This window comes from Peromyscus californicus, unplaced genomic scaffold (assembly GCF_007827085.1).
Source record: "Peromyscus californicus insignis strain IS unplaced genomic scaffold, ASM782708v3 Scaffold_14__1_contigs__length_90479793_seg_2, whole genome shotgun sequence".
Classification (NCBI taxonomy): Eukaryota; Metazoa; Chordata; class Mammalia; order Rodentia; family Cricetidae; genus Peromyscus; species Peromyscus californicus.
This window is the reverse complement of record NW_026294436.1, coordinates 10,478,719-10,496,812: the sequence shown is the minus strand read 5'-3', so window position 1 is coordinate 10,496,812 and position 18,094 is coordinate 10,478,719. Positions and strand designations below refer to the sequence as shown.

At 38.3% G+C, this 18,094-nt stretch overlaps 1 protein-coding gene across 3 annotated transcripts in view; it reads left to right on the top strand.

The window, feature by feature from the left end:
• Dpp10 (dipeptidyl peptidase like 10) overlaps positions 1-18,094 on the top strand; it is a 725,523-nt gene that overhangs the window by 569,408 nt on the left and 138,021 nt on the right. For all 3 annotated transcript variants that reach the window (XM_052736764.1, XM_052736765.1, XM_052736766.1), the window contains 2 exons: positions 10,224-10,276; positions 10,379-10,460. In XM_052736764.1, the coding sequence (XP_052592724.1) occupies positions 10,224-10,276; positions 10,379-10,460 (135 nt within the window). The remainder of the gene's footprint in view (positions 1-10,223; positions 10,277-10,378; positions 10,461-18,094) is intronic.

Below are 18,094 nucleotides of genomic sequence, written 5' to 3'. Positions count from 1 at the left end.
ATAGGTCTATTTAATTGTGTATCTGATCTTGATTTAATGTTGGTAAGTTTTACCTATCAAAAAATTACCCATTTGTTTTAGATTTTCCAATTTGGTAGAGTGCAGGTTTTCAAAGTATGACATCATGCTTTAAAGGATTTTCTCAGTGTCTTTTGCTGTGTCTCCTTTCATCTTTAATTTTGTTAGTTTTGTTCTTCTCCCTCTGCCTTTTATTTAGTTTGGATAAAGTTTTGTCTATCTTGTTGATTTCTCTAATAACCAACTCTTTGTTTCATTGATTCTTTGTACTATTCTCTTTGTTTCAGTTTTTATTGATTTTAGCTCTCTGATTACTTCTTGTGTCTACTCTTCTTGAGTGTGCTTACTTCTTTTTGTTCTAGAGCTTTCAGGTGTACTGTTAAGTTGCTAGTATGAGATCTCTTCTGTGATAACACAGTAAGATATTATAATGACATAATAGGACACTATGATGACATAGTACAGTATAGACTCTCAGAAGTCCAAGATGTGTAATACTGGTTGCAATGAAAAAGTGCATGTTCTAAGTTGTAATATCAAATCCAATACTGCCTCTTTCTTAACTATATTCTTCCATTCTCTATTGAGTCTGAACACTGCAGTAACCCCATGATTCAGACCAAGGAAGTTGGTCTGAATCAGTCAAAGTGTTTCCTTCTGTTACTTACTAAGAAAAGTAGTTTGGGCTTATATCAGAGGTTGTCTCACCACTGTCTTGTCAGGAGCTACACCCCAACAAATTGGAAAATCCAGAACAGATGGATAATTTTGCAATAGGTGCAACTTATTAAAGTTAAATCAAGATCAGACAAATAAATTAAATAAGCCTGTAACCCATAGTGAAACATAAGCGGTACTCTTGTCAGGACTTTTCCTATCTCAGTTGGGGTTTATATTGCTGTGATAAACACAAAAACTAAAACCAAAGCAACTTGGGAAGGAAAGGCTTTATATCAGCTTACAGCTTAGAGCATTCTACCTAGGAAAGTCAGGACAGGGACCCAAAGCAGGAACATGAAAGCAGGAACTGATGTGGAGGCCATGGAGTAGTGGTGCTTACTCCCTTGCTCATCCTGTTTTCTTATGGCACCCAGGACCACCAGCTCAGGAGTGGCAGTAATCCTAGTGATCTGGACCCTCTCACATCAATAATCAAGAAAATTATCCACAGACTTGTCCACAGTACAATCTGGTAGGAATATTTTCTCAGTTGAGTTTATTTCAAAATAACTCTAGCTTGTGTCAAGTTGAAATAAAACTAGTCAGCACAATTTACTTAGTAAGTCTCTCCTAGTTTAAAACTTAACACAGTAAGATGCTTGGAAGTCCAAAGTGAGATTTTCTGGTTGGACTCGGCAAATTTACTAGCAGGCAAATCTTAGACCCAGCTTCACTACTTTATGAGGTGTGAGCTTCCATTTCCTAGTGTTTGTGAGATCTGCATTCTCTGTGTTAAAAGAAGCCATCAGAGACTTTGAAAAATTCTTTCTACAGCCAGAAAGACATTTTCTCGTTTGACTCATTGAGGGAAGTTATCTACTTCTGTATGTCACATCTGTTTTCAATATTGCATGTTTCTAAGCATGCATCCTTTAGTATGTGTGCACTCAATACTCTCAGCAACATAGCCTGACTTATTAGTGCTTGATAGAGAAAACTTTCACAAGCTTAAAATGGAATCCTCTGGTTTCACTTATTAGGAGACCTTACTAAGAGGTTGATCTTAGATCCAGCCTCACCACTCTCTCTGAGTTATAAGCATGCGTTTTTGACTGCCTGTGAACACTAACATCACTAGGAAAAAACAAGCCTAATAAAGAGTTTGAAAAAGCAAAGTGTTTTGAAGCCAGTTAATGAGTGTCCTTCTCTTATCACTGAGAACGGAGGTTTCTCCTACATCATACATGTGTCCTTAATACCATCTGTTTCTTTGGGTAATCATTCATCAGTAAAATCTACTTTAGTGTTTACTATAGTACTTGCCCATTCTAGAATCCAAAAAATATTCTCAGAAGCCTACGCTGACATCTTAGTTATGATTTCTTTTGCTGTGATAAAACACCAAAACCAAAAGCAGCTTGGAGGGGGGAAAGGGTTTATTTCATCTTGCAGCTTGTAGTTCATCATTCAGGGAAGTCAGGGCAGGAATCTAGAGGCAGGAGCTGATGCAGAGGCCATCAAGGGTTGCTTCTTACAGATGTTGCTCCTCATGACCTTCTCACCCTGATTTCTTATTGTACAAGGACCACCAGCTGAAGGAATCTCACTATGTTCAGTAAGATTGCCCCCCCACACACACACACATCAATCATCAACCACGAAAATTGCACCATAGCCTTGCCCACAGGCTAATCTTGTGGGGACATTTTCCCAATTAAGGTTCCCTCTTTCAAAAATGACTCTAGATTGTGTCAAATTGACATAAAACTAGCTAGCTCAATTCACTCCTTGTCAACTTCACATGCAAAGACATCACTACTCAACTATAACCTTTCCTTTCACCTTGTCCCCAAGTTGCTTTTGGTCATGGTATCTTCTTGTTGCAAAAGGAATCATAACTCAGACAGGTGGGTTTTCATGTTGTGCTCAAAAAGAGCAGGTACTGGGAGATAACTCTTATATTGAGTGCTACCACTGTCTAAGTGATTGGCTTCCACTCTCTAGGCCTGTGTATGCTGATCAGGGTATTTGACAAATCAAGGTGATCTGAAGATGGTGAATGTGGAGGTTTTTTTTGTTGTTGTTGTTTGTTTGTTTTTGTTTTCTTTGTTATTGTTGTTTTTAGATTCTTTGGGAGAAATTTGTTTCTGTTTCTGCTGTTTTGTAACATGGAATAACGTTCACAGACTAATGTTCATGGATATGACATCATGAAGCTTGTAGGCTCATAATCTACACAACTTGGTTGTTATTAGTAAAGTCACTGTTAGTTTGATTTTTAAAATACATACAACTCTTTTCTTGTTCATTAGCAATTTTTATCTTACCACCTTGAATAGTTTACCACATCTGTGACTTATGAGTCAGTGCAAGAGTGCTTGGTGGTTCCTGTGCTGAAACCTAGAGAACATAATGCTAACATTTCTCTTTCCTTATTGTAGCAAAGGAATGTGAATTTTAGAGTCAGTAATAACTTTGGTCTAATCCTGGCTTATATGGTACATGTACACAATGGAATTTTATCTGTCCATGAAGGAAAAATAAAATTTACAGGAAAATATCTGGAAATGGGAACTATATTAAGTGAGATAACCCTGACTCAGAAAGACAAATATTGCATGTTCTCTCCCACATGTGTATCTGAATTTCTACTTTTTATAGATTTGCATTAATGTGAAAGTGAGCATGTGTAGAAGCCAGGAAACTAGGAAGGGACCAATAAGAGAGAAAGAATGGAAGAAGCTTTAAAGGAGAGGGATGGGAAGGTGATAGAACACATGTGATAAGAAGATGGCAGTGGGGATCAGCAGAGGAGGGGCTAGGTGGCGAATCAGCCAGAACTGAGGATATATGAAAATGTCACAAGGAAAACTTCTACTTTGTAATATAATAAAGTAAATAAAATAAGGGTAGGAAGACTTAGGAGGCAATTTAAAATACTGATGGGCACTAACTGTGGCTACCATCATTTCCAGCTCATGTTCCCTTTTACCCAGTGATTCAGGTTCACAAAGCCTTTTGTAATGGAACTTTTAAGGAAATTTTTGTAAAGCCGTTCCTTACAATGTGAGGAGCCATACTTATGACAGCAAAGCCAGCTCCCTCATGGCTCTTTCTTTTAACATCATCATAAAAATAAAGGCTTTCTATAAACAAGGTCACCACTAACTCCTCTTCAAACGTGTCTCTAGAATAAACTTGGGTGCATTCTATCACCAACTTCCAAAAGAAGCAGGTCCCTTTGTCTTGTCCTGCCTGCTTGCCATGTCATTGTCTTTCTTTATAAATGCTATTGATCCAGGCTTGCTTTCTCACAGTTCAATTTCCCTCGTTCTCTGGGTTGATGACAAATCCATAATCCCATTTTAAATATTATCTGGGCCATGAAAACAGCATGCAATTTATACCAATTTAGCAGCTTAACTACGGTGCAGAGAAAGCTTTGGTAAACCAAGATACCAACTCTGGTTCAGGCTCAAGTTACTCTACTCCCCACTTCCTTTTTCTTGCGAGTCTAATTCTCCTTGACGTGAATCCCCATAGATGTCTTAGGTAATCACTGATGTTCTAAGGGGAAAGTAAAAGAAAAACAGCTAAAGAGTGAAGGGGCTTAAGTGTTTGATATGATATATTAAATCATCTTTCAAACTGTGACATCTCTGTTAACTTTGGTAATCACGATTAATTCATGCACAGTCCTGGCAATGAAATTTTGAGCATCCTTGTTAGAACTGGGAAGTGATTCTATAGTAAAGTCCTGGCTTGCTCTGCCCAAGGTTTCTAGAGTTGTTTGGGTCAGTGCATGGGTCCTGGTCATCCTGATAAACCAAGTTCACCCATCCATCCTCAATATTCAAATTAAACAAACAAATACTGGTGAAAATCAGAAAAAGAGGATTTATTCAATTTGGTCACACTGGGAATACAAAGAGGTTCAGTAACACCAAAGTTTATCTTTCTGATCCTGACATGGGGTTTAAATAGAGGGTCAGAGTTATGTATAAGTAAACAGCCCTGATCAAGTCAGTGCATTTCCAGTGAATTCACAGGTTCTTGTATCCAGGTACAAGGAGTTGGATGGAGACAAATGGATATTAGCTAAAGCAGGGACAGAGTAGAGACAGATGGACTTCCAAGGAAGCAATCAGGCTTGATTTAAGACAAAACTTGGCAACCCAAACAGGCCCACTGTACAAAGAATTAGGGGCTGGCTTGTATGTCACATTGCATGTCACATTTTTTTTAGGTTGTTTGGATTACATGGACTTTGGGGCTCATTTGCATTGTGCTCTGTCTACTATACATAGTTCTACATGCAATCTGTGTGTGTTTTAGTGTTATAAAAAAAATAGGTCACAATAACAAAAAAAAAAAAAAACCAAGTGAGTTCCAGGAAAGGCACAAAGCTACACAGAGAAACCCTGTCTCAAAAAACAAAAACAAAAACAAAAAAAAAATAGGTCACCTACAGATATTTTGTAACTCTGTGCCACACTAGCAGGATTTAGGTGGCCTTATCCAGGGGTTCCCAGCTTTTCTCTTTTCTGACTGCTTTCTTTTCCACATACTTACCTGCTTCTGACCAAGGATCTCCCAGACCATCCCAGTCTCCTCCATTCTACTCTACTGCCTCACTGACCTTAGGTGGTTACTAGATAACTCCTCAGTGTGAACTTAGATTTGTCTTGCCCATAAAGAAAGGAAGCATGACTAAAAGTAAATGAGCTAAATGTTAATGAATACCAGAAAGATTCCTTAGTGGTCTTTTGTTCTCTATGTAGGGTTGAGGCCTCCTAGGATTTTCCACCTTCAATACAACATAATACTAGCATGTCTATTGCTACTGTTCTTGTTCAGCTCCTGTCTAGCCAGTCATGATGGTGAAACTTTATGGACTTAGCTTCTGATATTACTAGGAGGCACAATCTCACATAAACCTTGGTAATTCTCTGGCTCTTACAATCTTTCTGTGTCCACTTCTGCAGTAATCCTAGAACCTACGGTTTGGGAGTTGTATTGTAGATGTATCCATTGGGACTGGACTCTACCACTCTGCATATTGATTGCTTGTGTTTTTTTTTTCTCCAATGGTCTCTGTTTGATGGACAAGAAATGTAATTATATTCTGAACTTACAGAAAAGAGTTCTAAGCTATGTACAATGCCAGATTCTAAGATATCTTAGAAACTTCTGGCTTTGTGGCATGTATAGATGGGATCAAAACCCTTTAATATTTCAACCTACTATAGCTTTGGAGACAAGTCATGGCTATAAACTAAAGATAACATAAAAGTGATTTTCCATCATAACATACCTACAGAAAGAAAGAAATCTTGTAATGGACTAAAATCAGAAAACATGTGCTTTTCCTGTTCTCCAATTCACATTATCTGAAAAGCAGCTAAGAATTTTGTCTTCATTTTTCCTATGTGTGTATGCGGTAGGCATGTATGCATATGGGTGATTAGTGTGCATATTCATGTGTGCATGCATGCTTGTGTCTGTGTGCTTGTGTGTGTCTGTGTATGTCTGTCCATATGTATATACATGCAGGTGAAGGGCCATTATGGATGTCAGAAATCATCCTCAATGAATCTTCTACCTTAATTATTAAGGCAGGGTCTTTCACCAAACCTAGAGCTCACCAATATGGTTGTTTCCTAGCCTGCTGGATCTGGGGATCCCTGTCTCCATCTTCTCTAGCAGGAATTATAGTAGGGCCACTAAGCCCACCTTCCATTTACATGAGTGCTGAAATCACAGGCAGACTGATGAATACAGCCTATATTTATATGAGTTCCTGGGGATTTGAATCTGGTCCTCATGCTTACACAGTAAGAACTTTAGTCTTTGAGCCATTTATCCAGCCCCCATCTACATATTTTAGATTCTCACATATGAGCTGGCAACATTTGGGCTAGCTATTATAGAAAGAGACCAACATTCCCTGGCTCTACCAACTCAAGTTTCAGTGATTATTTGAGTGGTCTGTTTTGCTCCAAATGTTAATGCATAGGAAATGTTGCTTGCATGATTAATGTGGGACTGGAAACCTGGATACATGTGCTGAGTGATCAGTGGCAGGGGTGAATGGCCACGTGTACTGGGTGATCAGAGGTGAACAGCTTCTTTACACTCATAACACAGTTCACAAATTTATCTGCTGTGAAGAGCAATTGCTCAGTTGACAGTTTGCTTTGGTGAACAGAACTCTTAGAGATAAAAGATGTTGACAGAGGCAGGCATATTTCTCATCTCTTTGTCAGCTCTAAAGGGAGATCTACAGTTTCAAGCTAGAAGTCAGTGCTTGCTTTGGCAGAATATATGCTAAAACTGGGATGATGCAGACAATATTAGCATGGTCACAGTGTCAGGATGGCATGCAACCCCATTTAAAAAATATATTTGAGTTAGGGTAAGGGAAGTTGCTGAGTTGGTAAAGCTCATGCCACATAAGCATGGGGACCTGGATTTGTTCTCCAGAAGTCACATAAAGCTAGACATGGGGCTATAGAGATCTTTCAGTGGTTAAGCATACTGGCTGCTCTTCCAGAGAATACAGGTTTAGTTCCCAGCACTCACATAGTGGCTAATAACCACCTATAACTCCAGTTTCAGGGAATCTTCTGACCTCCACGGAAATGACAATGCATGCACATTGTGCACAGAAACACATTCAGGCTAAATATTCATATGCATAAACTAAAAATAAATACTTAAAAAAAGCTAGAGAAGCTAGAATTTGCCTGAAAGCCTAGTGCTGTGGATGCAGAGACAGGAGGATCCTTGGGGCTTATTGGCCAGCATAGCTTAATCAGTGAGCCCTGAGTTCAGAGACATTATCTCAAAATACAAAGTAGACAGAGAATGTTTTTTTTTTCAAGTTGAAGAGCAACTGAGGAAAAAACCTGAGTTTGATCTCCAGCTTCCACGCACACACGTGCAAGTTCATGTTCAATCACACACCCGCATGCAGCCAGCCACCCACAGAAATAAAAAAAATCATAAAACTTGCAGTCAGATACATAATTTTATTGAATATGTTGGTAATGTCAACATAGATAAAAACAAACACTACGTTTGTTTTTTTAAGCTCTCAGAAAAGGCAATCTCAGATTTGAAAACGATTCCAGAAACAATGGATGAACAAAGCCTCACTGAGAAACACTCGTGAATAGGGAAATTGGAGTTTTAGAGGAAAAAAAGAAACATTTATACTACTTTGCAGAATTTGTAGCCAATATGTTTAATCAAAACTATTATGATAATGAAAAGAAGCAGAGGTTTTACTTTTGTGGGTTTTTTTTTTTTTTTTTTTTGGTTTTTTGAGACAGGGTTTCTCTGTGTAGCTTTGCGCCTTTCCTGGGACTCACTTGGTAGCCCAGGCTGGCCTCGAACTCACAGAGATCCGCCTGGCTATGCCTCCCGGTGCTGGGATTAAAGGCGTGCGCCACCACCGCCCGGCTACTTTTGTGGGTTTTAAGTGACAACATTTAGAATGTCTGCACATTGCACCCTCAACAGAGGAACAAAATCCCATTTGTAAGTGTAAACTAAAAATGCAAAGTATCAGTGTAAACCCACAAACCAATAATATTTCAAAATAGCAAGGCAAGTTAGGGTTTTTTTTTTTCTGCCAGCTTGACAAAGCTTCAGGAGGAAATAATTTTCCCTGGGATAGAAACCCCTTCATCATTACTTTCCTAATTTATCCTTTTCATTTTCCTCCAGATTCCTCAGTTTCATCATTTCAAGTTAGAAAAAGACAGAAATCCAGAGACAATTTCATACTATGTACCACCCTTCTGTGTGTAAGGTTTCAGGATGCCCTATTACGGATGCTGTTATCCTTGGGAAAAAATGACTTTTCAAAAGAAATTGTGTTTGTGTGTGTGTGTGTGTGTGTGTGTGTGTGTGTGTGTGTGTGTGTGTTTGCATTTGCATGTGCGTGCATACATTAATGTAAATGCATGTGTACTCTATGGCTGGATACCAGGAGGTTAGTAAAGAGCCTCAGGTGTTGGTTACTGCCTTGCACCTTGCTTGAGACAGGATCTATTGCTATTCCCCACCGCATGGGCCAAGGTAGCTGGTGACTGAGCTTCTGGAGACTGTCATGTCCCTGTTTTCCATCTTACTAAAGTCATCTGGGATTGCAAATGTGCGCTACCACATATGGCTTTAGGTGCCTTCTAGGGAACTAACCTCTCATCTTCATGCTTGTGTAGCAAGTGCGTTATGAACCAAAACATTTGGGGAGAACACTAAAATAGCTTGAGAAGGAGCTGGAAAAATGGCTCAGAGGTTCAGAGAGCTTGATGCTTTATCAGGAGACCTGTGTTCAATTCATGGCACCCATTTTGGGTGACACACAGCCACCTGTAGCTACAGCTTCGGGGGATCCAACCACTTTTATGTCCTCCGGGAGCAACTGCACTAATGTACTCATACTCCCACAGACATATCCACATATACATAATTTAAAATAAAATTTTAAAAATTCTTGAGGAATACTGAGCATTAACTAACTATTTAATAAAGCATAACTGCATTGACAAGAAAGTACTAACCTTGTTTGATTTTATTAGCAAACACTTTTACAAAAAAATGAGTTCCTCTCTTTCAGAAAGATTGTTCAGCAAATATCATCTGGGTATTGTATGTAAGCACAATACCATGTAGTTAGGCAAGCTGGAGAAATCCTTCAGTCCTGTATCTGGGGAAAGGGAGCATGCTTAAAATATTGATATAATTAGCCCTATGCCATAGAGAGGGTATAAGAGCCTCAGAGTGAAATATATTTCAATACAGTGTCAGTATCAGCAACACTGCTGCAGCCAAAGAAAATTTCTACCTCAGTTAAGGATACCCTAACTCAAAGAACAAACAAATAATAAATTAAAACAACATACATGAAAGACCCACAGAGAAAATTAATTTAATTTGCATGACATATGGACTAGAGGTAGAGGCTGATGGGGCAGAGGGACATATAGAAACTGAAACAGGAGAGCTCTTGAGCATCTGAGAGAAGCAGGAAATTGATATAGAGAGGAGAGAGCCAGGAAAGAGAGTTACTAACACTTACAGACCAGACAAGTTTAAGGATCCTGTACCTAGGGCATGCTTCAGCCATGACTTCGGGGCCAGTGGGTTACCCTATCTCAAAAAACCAAGGCAAAAAAACCAACAAGAAAATAGAGATGGCATCTGAGGAACTAGAGCCTAGGTTGACCTCAGGTTTCAAAGGGTCAGACACACACACACAAACACACACACAAATGCACTCACAGATACACACACACACACACACACACACACACACACACACACACAAACACACATACACACAAAGGATGCAGGATAGGGCAGAATGGATAATAGAAGATATGTTTTCTGGCTAAAAAGACACAAAACACAATAAACACCTTAATTGGAATATTTCATATGTCTTACATTTTCCGTAATAGCCAATCTGTAGCGTGTATTAAGATCAATACTTTCCTGAAAACAGTGATTGATTACTCTATTCTTTTTTATTTCAGATTTTTCATTATTCATTTACCGCTTCATATTTGATTTACAACATACACACTGGGTAAGTTCTTTGCTTTTCTGGGTTTTATGAGTCACTGTCAGGCTAAGTTCTCACAGACCAGAGGTCAGTTTGCTCACGTGCAAATATTTACATCTTTTCAAGGGAAGTGTGGGAGTTGAATCCTCCAGAAGTCGAGGACTCAGTATTGCAGTATGCAGCCTGGGGTGTGCAAGGACAGCAGCTGGTAAGCATGTTTTCCCCCTGACCCTGTGCAGTGAGGCTAAATGTAAAGTCTTTACAGAACTCACTTCTGTGTACAATTTATCCTGCAATCCTTAAAGTTTTTCTAAGGTCCTCTGGATTATTTATCTTAAATAAATACTTCTTTGTTTAAATTATTTATCTTAAATGGTTTCCTAAGTGTATATCAAATGAGGATTGGGAGGTAGCTCAGTGTGTAGCTGAGTAGCATGTGGACCTCAGTCTGAACTCCAGCAGCCATTAAAAAGCCAAGTGTCATGGTATGCTCATAACCCCAGTCCTAGAAAGAGAGACAGGTGGATCCTTGGAGCATCCTGGCCAGCCAGTATGGCCCACTCAGACAGTTCCATCTTCTATAGAATATGTTTTCTTAAAAAAAAAATGGTAACTGGAAATGGCATCCAAGTTTGATCTCTGGCTTACTATACACACGTTTGTATATCCCCTGCCACCCGTGCATGTGTGTGAGCACATACACGTGTATACACACACACACACACACACACACACACACACACGAAAGAATATATCAAATGACACTAGTAGTATTTGCTATTTGGCCAATTTAGAAAGTGTTTAGCAGGTACTAGATGATCAAACCCATAATTTATAATAAAAACAATAAGAAATCTAGGATATTAAGCCTTACTTCCACACAATTCCCACCCCCTAGTGTTGCCAACTGTGTTGCAAAATTTATAATGAAATTCTTGTTTACTAAAGTATTGGAGGCAGTAATATTTGGCATTCATTTGTGTACTTATATACTTATTTTGCTGTTGTTTTTCTTTTGTTGTTTTTTTTTTCTGGTTTTTGAGATAAGGTCTCACAAGGTCAGTCTGGTCTTTTCAACTACCTATGTACACAAGGATGACCTTGAGCATCTGATTCTCTTGCCATCACCTCCTGAATGCTGGGCTCGCAGGCATATACTGCCACACATGGCTTATGAGGTGCTGGGAATCAAATATAGGGCACACCAAACGAGCACTGTACCAACTGAGCCTCAGCCCAACCCTTAGCACTATTTTAATTTTTAAAAATTGTTTATGATTTGTGTGTGTGTGTGGTGGTGGGGGGGGGGGTGCACATGCATGCCAGGTGCCCTGCACCGTACTTGTGTGTAGAGGTTAGAAGATATCAGTTCTCTCCTTCTAGCATGTGAGTCCCAGGAATCTTCTTCAGGTCATCAGGCTTGGAGGCCAGCACCTTCAGCCAAGAACCTTCTCCAGGTCCAAGGATGTTAGTGTTTTAGTTCTTTTCTAATACAAACATGGAAGCCTATAGAGTTCACTAGATTCTCCCTGATCCTTACCTAGTACACTTGATAATGATGCTTTTGTAAGATTTGATTTCGTTTTCCACTGGTTTTCCACTGTGATGTCTCTTTGCAAATGGATTAAGTTGATACTTATTTTTTAACTCACGGTGGTACAGAATCAGTGCTAACCCCCGTTTGTATTATTTAGAAGCATGTCTACCCATTGAATGTGACCTGACCTTCACACTTTCTGTGCTCAATACACAACTTGATGAATGTGTTGTACGGAGAATTGTGAAGCTTCCCCAGTAGTGGATGCCTTTCTCTACTGAGCCGGTTAGAACAATCTCAGTGATTATATCCCTGTTCATATTTACTTGCTAATGATGTTGGGTGTGTGGTGTTTCTTTGGGTGCTGTCAATTTTACATGATAGAACTAAACTATGTTTTCAAGAGTAAGGGGATTCTAAAATGATAATTATATCTAAAATGGGAAATTGAATTCATGATAATTTAATCAACATGTATTTATCTTATTTACAGGCCTAAGTCTAACCTTTAAAAAGTCTTTTAATTGAGTTTAGAAACATCTAGATGTTTTAAAAATTAAAATGAATAGTTCAACATTAGCCAGATGGGCTGAAGTATGTTTCTCATTTTCTGTGCTCCTCAATTTCTTTATTAACAAAGTGAAAACATCTACATTATTATATCATGATAAAATTTTGAATAATACTATTTCCTTCAACAGGCCACCCAACATTGTTGTTTTTATAAATAATTCATTGCTCCATTTATAAATTCAAGAAATCATTTCTACTAGGTTAAAAAAATGAAATGGCACTAGCAACTTAACAAATAGGCTACAGAAAAGCAAACAGATTTCCACTGGAAAAATTAAAAAATCTTCTCAAAGTGAGTAAACTTGAGATGGGGTCTATGGCAGTGGCAGGTGATTTGACCTTGGTCAAGACATTAATTTATATTGGTATCTCATGTTTATCATGGCTAAAATAAAGACTTTTAGCTTTGCCTTCTAGCCTTACTCATGTGTAATACTATATTATTTTAACTTTACTTTAAAAACAAGATTTTAATAGCGTTATTTTTGCAAGCATGAGGATAATGAATACTAAGGAATAAGGTAGGTTGGAAGAAAAGTGAGGGACCCACATCATTTGTTCATTTTTAAAAACTATCAGTGTGGTACCCAGGTGTGCTATGATACATAATCACTATTACTGACAAGTAGACTTTTGTGGTGATTGGTGGATGTGTTTATTCCCTAAAATGGAAACTGGGAGTTAAATGTAATGTTTGAGGCACCTGCTTAAAATGGAGAATCTACAATTTTCTGCATTTTTAGCATAGTTTAATGGATTTATGTGAAAGCTAGATTCAGCAAATAAAAGGCTTACTTTAAAATATCGAGAAATGCATATGCAAGTATAATAGTCACTAAATTGTATTTCACAAATAAATCCTGCAAAATATCCGGCATTCACTATATTTATTATATTAAATAGAAGACTTTTTTTTTAACTTTTATTGATTCTTTGTGGATTTCCTATCATGCATCCTGATCTCACTCATCTTCCCATCCCCACCCCTCTGCCCTTGCAACCTCTATCCCAAAACAAAACAAAACAAAATGTAGATGCAGGAACAGAACTCAGGTCTTCCAGAAAAGAAGTGCTCGCTTTGAACCACTGCGCTGTCTCTCCAGCCCTTCCCTTTTATGTTCTACATGGCTTATTTCCTCATCACTGATGGAGAGCTAATAGCACCGTGCTTTCCCTCACTTGGTATTTAATACATTCGTACAGACATAAGGCTCTCCAAACAATACCTGCTATAAGTGGGTTAGCTGTTAATTTTTATTGTTATTTTAAAATTATGAAAGAAATATCTTATTGAAAGAAATATTTAATTGAATTTTTGAATTCCGTGGGATTTTAAAGCCAGTAGTTTTGTGGGAACTAGAGCACAGTTCTTCAGACTTTTACAAAAGCATTCTTAAAAGCCTTTTATTAAACTTTTGAAAAGAAATAAGTATTTATCAAGATCATATTTTTTCACATGCAAACATGAATTCAAATAAAGTAAAAGACACGAGCCAAAAATGGCTAATGGTGGATTTCATATGACTATGACAGGTTTTGTCAATATTTGAGGCTATCAGCAAACTCAGCAATGTGACTTTATGACTGATATGCCAGTGCAATACTTTAATTAGTTATGGATTCAATAAATTGAAGAGTCCTGCATTGTGTACTTACTTGGGGGTAATTAATTTCTGATCCTTGGTTTTCATTTTCTAATCTTGTTTACTATAAAGAAAGAAACCAAAATCTTGGTTATGCAGAAGACAAGAAGAGAGAGGCACATGATGTGTGTGATAAAGAGGGTTTAAGATGGTGCTTCATTGATTAACCAGGGTCTTCTGTTGCATTACTATGATAGAAAAAATTTTGGATGTGACCAATGTTGCCAGGAAAATACCTTGGAAGCAGCAAAAGCATACATGTTCTGGAGAAGATGGTGAATATGCACACCATTATAGCTGCAGTAAGTGTTTAATTAGAAGAAACAGTATGGGAGAAGACTCTGGAAAGACAGAGGGGACAGAAGAAGCCACAGATTTTTGTCTTCCCCCTTAGGCAACCATTACACTAGCAGACATGTAATTATTCAGATGTCTAGAATCTGAAAATATGAACATCTGTAAGATGACGTAGGTATAAGCTGTAGTTAATTTTGATTGATTTCTGCTACTGGCTGGACAGAAGATCTCTGCCACGTGAGTGGCAGGCAGAAGTATATATGGTCTCGGAGCATGCTTCGAACATATGTGAACCAATATGAATAATGGCATCTGAAATCCAAATGATGAAAATTTTTTCTTAGTACCAAGTGCCACTTCAGGTCTGAAGCTGCATACACCAGCATACACAGCCATCATTTCAGGCTCCTAACTACCACTATTGAAAGCCCTCTCCACTGCCAAGTTAAACTTGGGGAGGGTGGAAGAGCCCTTGACTTTTAAATATTGTGCTGTTAGGTTGACAGGAGGGTTAGCTAAACATACTGGTATGTGGAAGACAGGGCTTTTAGCAGGTCATAGTACAGAACACTAATCCAAAAGGTTTGGTTATTGCCTTAAGTGGTGGATTAAATGATAATGGCCCCCAAAAGACTTATATGTTTGAATACCTCATCTATAGTTGGTGGAACTCTTTAGGAACGATTAGAAGGTATGGTCTGTTGGAGGAAGTGTGTCATTGGGGATTGGCTTTGAGGTTTCAAAAGTCCATGTAAAGTGGTTTGAATGAGAATGTCCCCATAGACTCATATATTTGAATGCTTAGTCACAGGAAGTAGCACTACTTGAGAAGAAATCAAAATTATCACTGTACAGCTGCTCTTAATACTAAGTTGTTCTGACCCGTTTTGATTCTTTAGACTGGTTTTGTGTCTGTGTTCACTTTTGTATTTGATCAATTCCATCCTTCATCTTAGTCAAACTCACTGAAGACTAATAGTTTGTGGATCTTTTACGTATTCCTTGGGGCTCAATAATTTTCTCTATTGTCTTAGCTGCTTTTCTTTGCTGTAATAAAATGTCATGACCAAATGCAACTTAGAGAAGAAAGGGTTAATTTTAGCATATGATTCAAGATCCGGAGAACCCATAATGATAAAGAAGGCGTACCAGAAGCAGGAAGCAGAGAGGTCACATTTCATCCACACGTGGGAAGCTGAGAGAGAGAACAGGAAGAGGGGCAAGCCTATAAACCCTTGAAGTCCATCCTTCATGGTGGGCTTCTCCCAGCCAGACTCCAGCTCCTAAAGATTCTATAACTTCACCAAACAGCACCCCCAACTGGGGACCAAGCATTTAAGTGTATGAGCCAGTGAGAGCACATTTATTCTTTAATATTATGGCATCTATTATATTTTCATTAGTTATTCCATTTGGCTCTGCTTTAAGATGTATTATTATCTTTTAGTTGCTAGTTGGGGTTTTAGATTTTTGGTTTTCTTTTTGTTGCTTTGTTTTTTATGGTTTCTTAGGTTGTAAAACTGAACTGTTGATCCGAGATCACTTTTGTTTTCTTATGTGAGATTTAGTTGAGAGCAGGGCCTGATGGCACACACCTGTAATCCCAACTCTGGAAGGATAAGGCAGAAGGACCAAGTGTTCAAGTTTGGCCTGAAGTACATAGTGAGCCCCTCTTAAGAAAGGTATTAATTGTGTGTGGCTTCCTCAATGAAAGTTCAAAGCTTGTGGGCTTAACAAAGAAAAATATATTTGCCTGTATTCTAAATTTTGGCAACTAAAAGATTTGAGTCTGGAAAGAAAGAGTGTTGGAGGGAAAAAAGCAGAGAGGGGTAGAGGTTGCTTGCTCCTTCTTCTTATAAGGTATCTTAGTTACTGTTTTATTGACATGAAAAAACACAATGACCAAGGCAGCTTACAAAAGAAAGCATTCAACTTGGGTCTTACAGTTCAAAGGGTGTCTATGACCATCGTGGAAGGGAGCATGGCAGCAGGCAGGCATAGTACTGGAGCAATAGCTAAGAACTTCCATCTTTTACACAAGCATGAAGCAGAAAGAGAATGAGGGGAAGAGAGACACAGAGAGAGATGCAGAGACAGAGAGAAATGGAAAGAGCAAGAGCATTACTTGGAATGGCATGTTATCATAGTCAGTGTTTTATTGCTATGAAGAGACACTGTGACCATGACAACTCTTATAAAAGAAAGCAGTTATTTGGGGCTTGTTTACAGTTTCAGAGGTTTAGTCCATCATCATCATGGAGGGAAGCATGGTGGCACACTGGCTGACATGATGTTGGAGAAGCAGCTGAGATTCTACATTTGGATCCACAGGCAGCAGGAAGAGACAGGATACTAGGCCTGACACTATGACACATTTCCTCCAACAAGGAACAGGAATTACAGATAGTTGTAAACTAGATTGTTGGGTGCTGGGAACTGAAACTGTGTCCTCTGGTAGAGAAGCCAGTGCTTGTAATTGCTGAGTCATCTCTTCAAACCCTTGGGGGATTTTCTTGATGACTAATTGACTCATCCACTGTGGTGTCACCATTCCCTGGGCTCGGGTCTCAAACTTGTAAGAGTGAAGGAATTTGAACTCTAGAGGCACTTAGGCCAAGAGACTTCTCACATGAAATTCACATTGTGAGGGAGGAGTCTAGCCTGAGCAGATAGCACAGTTCCTAGAGGAAAATGCCTTGGAAGTATGTTTTAGAGTTGAGTAGCCCAAATTTGTGTTTCTAGACTGTTAAGAGATTCTCAGATATAGAAAGAAATAGAAAAGAGATACATAGACATGTACTTTAAAAATGTTGTTAATGTGTGTGTTTGCATATTTGTGTGTATGTGCATGTATAACATGAATGCACAGGGAGATGTAAACCTAAGGTATCACTCTTAAGGTGCTGTCTACCTTTTAATCTGTCTATCTATTTACTTACCTATATATCTTTTTATGTATTTTGAGACAAAGTCTTTCACTAACCTAGACCTCATCAAGTAGTCTAGACTGGTTATCTAGCAAGCCCCAGGTATCCTACTGTCTCTACATTCCCAACACTGGTGTTACTGCTACCATGCCCAGGTCTGTACCTGAGTGATGAGGATTGAACTTGGATTCTGGTACTCCAGCACTTTACTGACCCAACCATCTCCCCAGTCCCTTGTTAATATTTTGAATAACAGAAAATGGCAATTTTGATCTATCCCTTACAAATGTGAGAAGACAAAAAGAACAAAATTGAATAATTAATTCAAGACATATAATATCTTCAGAATGACACCAAAAATAATGGCGATGGTGTCCCAGCTCGATTACAAGTCTATCACATTTTCTGTAATTTATAATTAACCATTGGATTATTTAGAAATAATGAAGAAAGTAAAATAATTTTTTTCATTGTTTTTTTACCATACACTGAAAGCTCTCTGGTCTCTCTTATAATATTCTATCCCTCATGTGAATTTTAATAGTTAACTGAAGGTGTTTCAGCAACATAGTTTTTATATTTGTAAATCAAGGTCATATGTAATTCAGTGCACTTATATTTTGCATAGCTGCCACTAAGCAAGCCATTTAGTTAGGACAACCATGAAAATAATAACTAGAGAACATTTAATATCAGCTCTTTCCATTTCATTGTCGCTCTTGCATAACTGTTATTCCTGCATCTGACTTAAAGAGGTTCTTGCATAATGATGTCAAGACCAGGGCAGTCAGCTGTCTAAACAATAACTTAAGAATATAGTTTGCAAGATGCAATTGCTTATTATATACAGTCCCTGGGGTGAAAA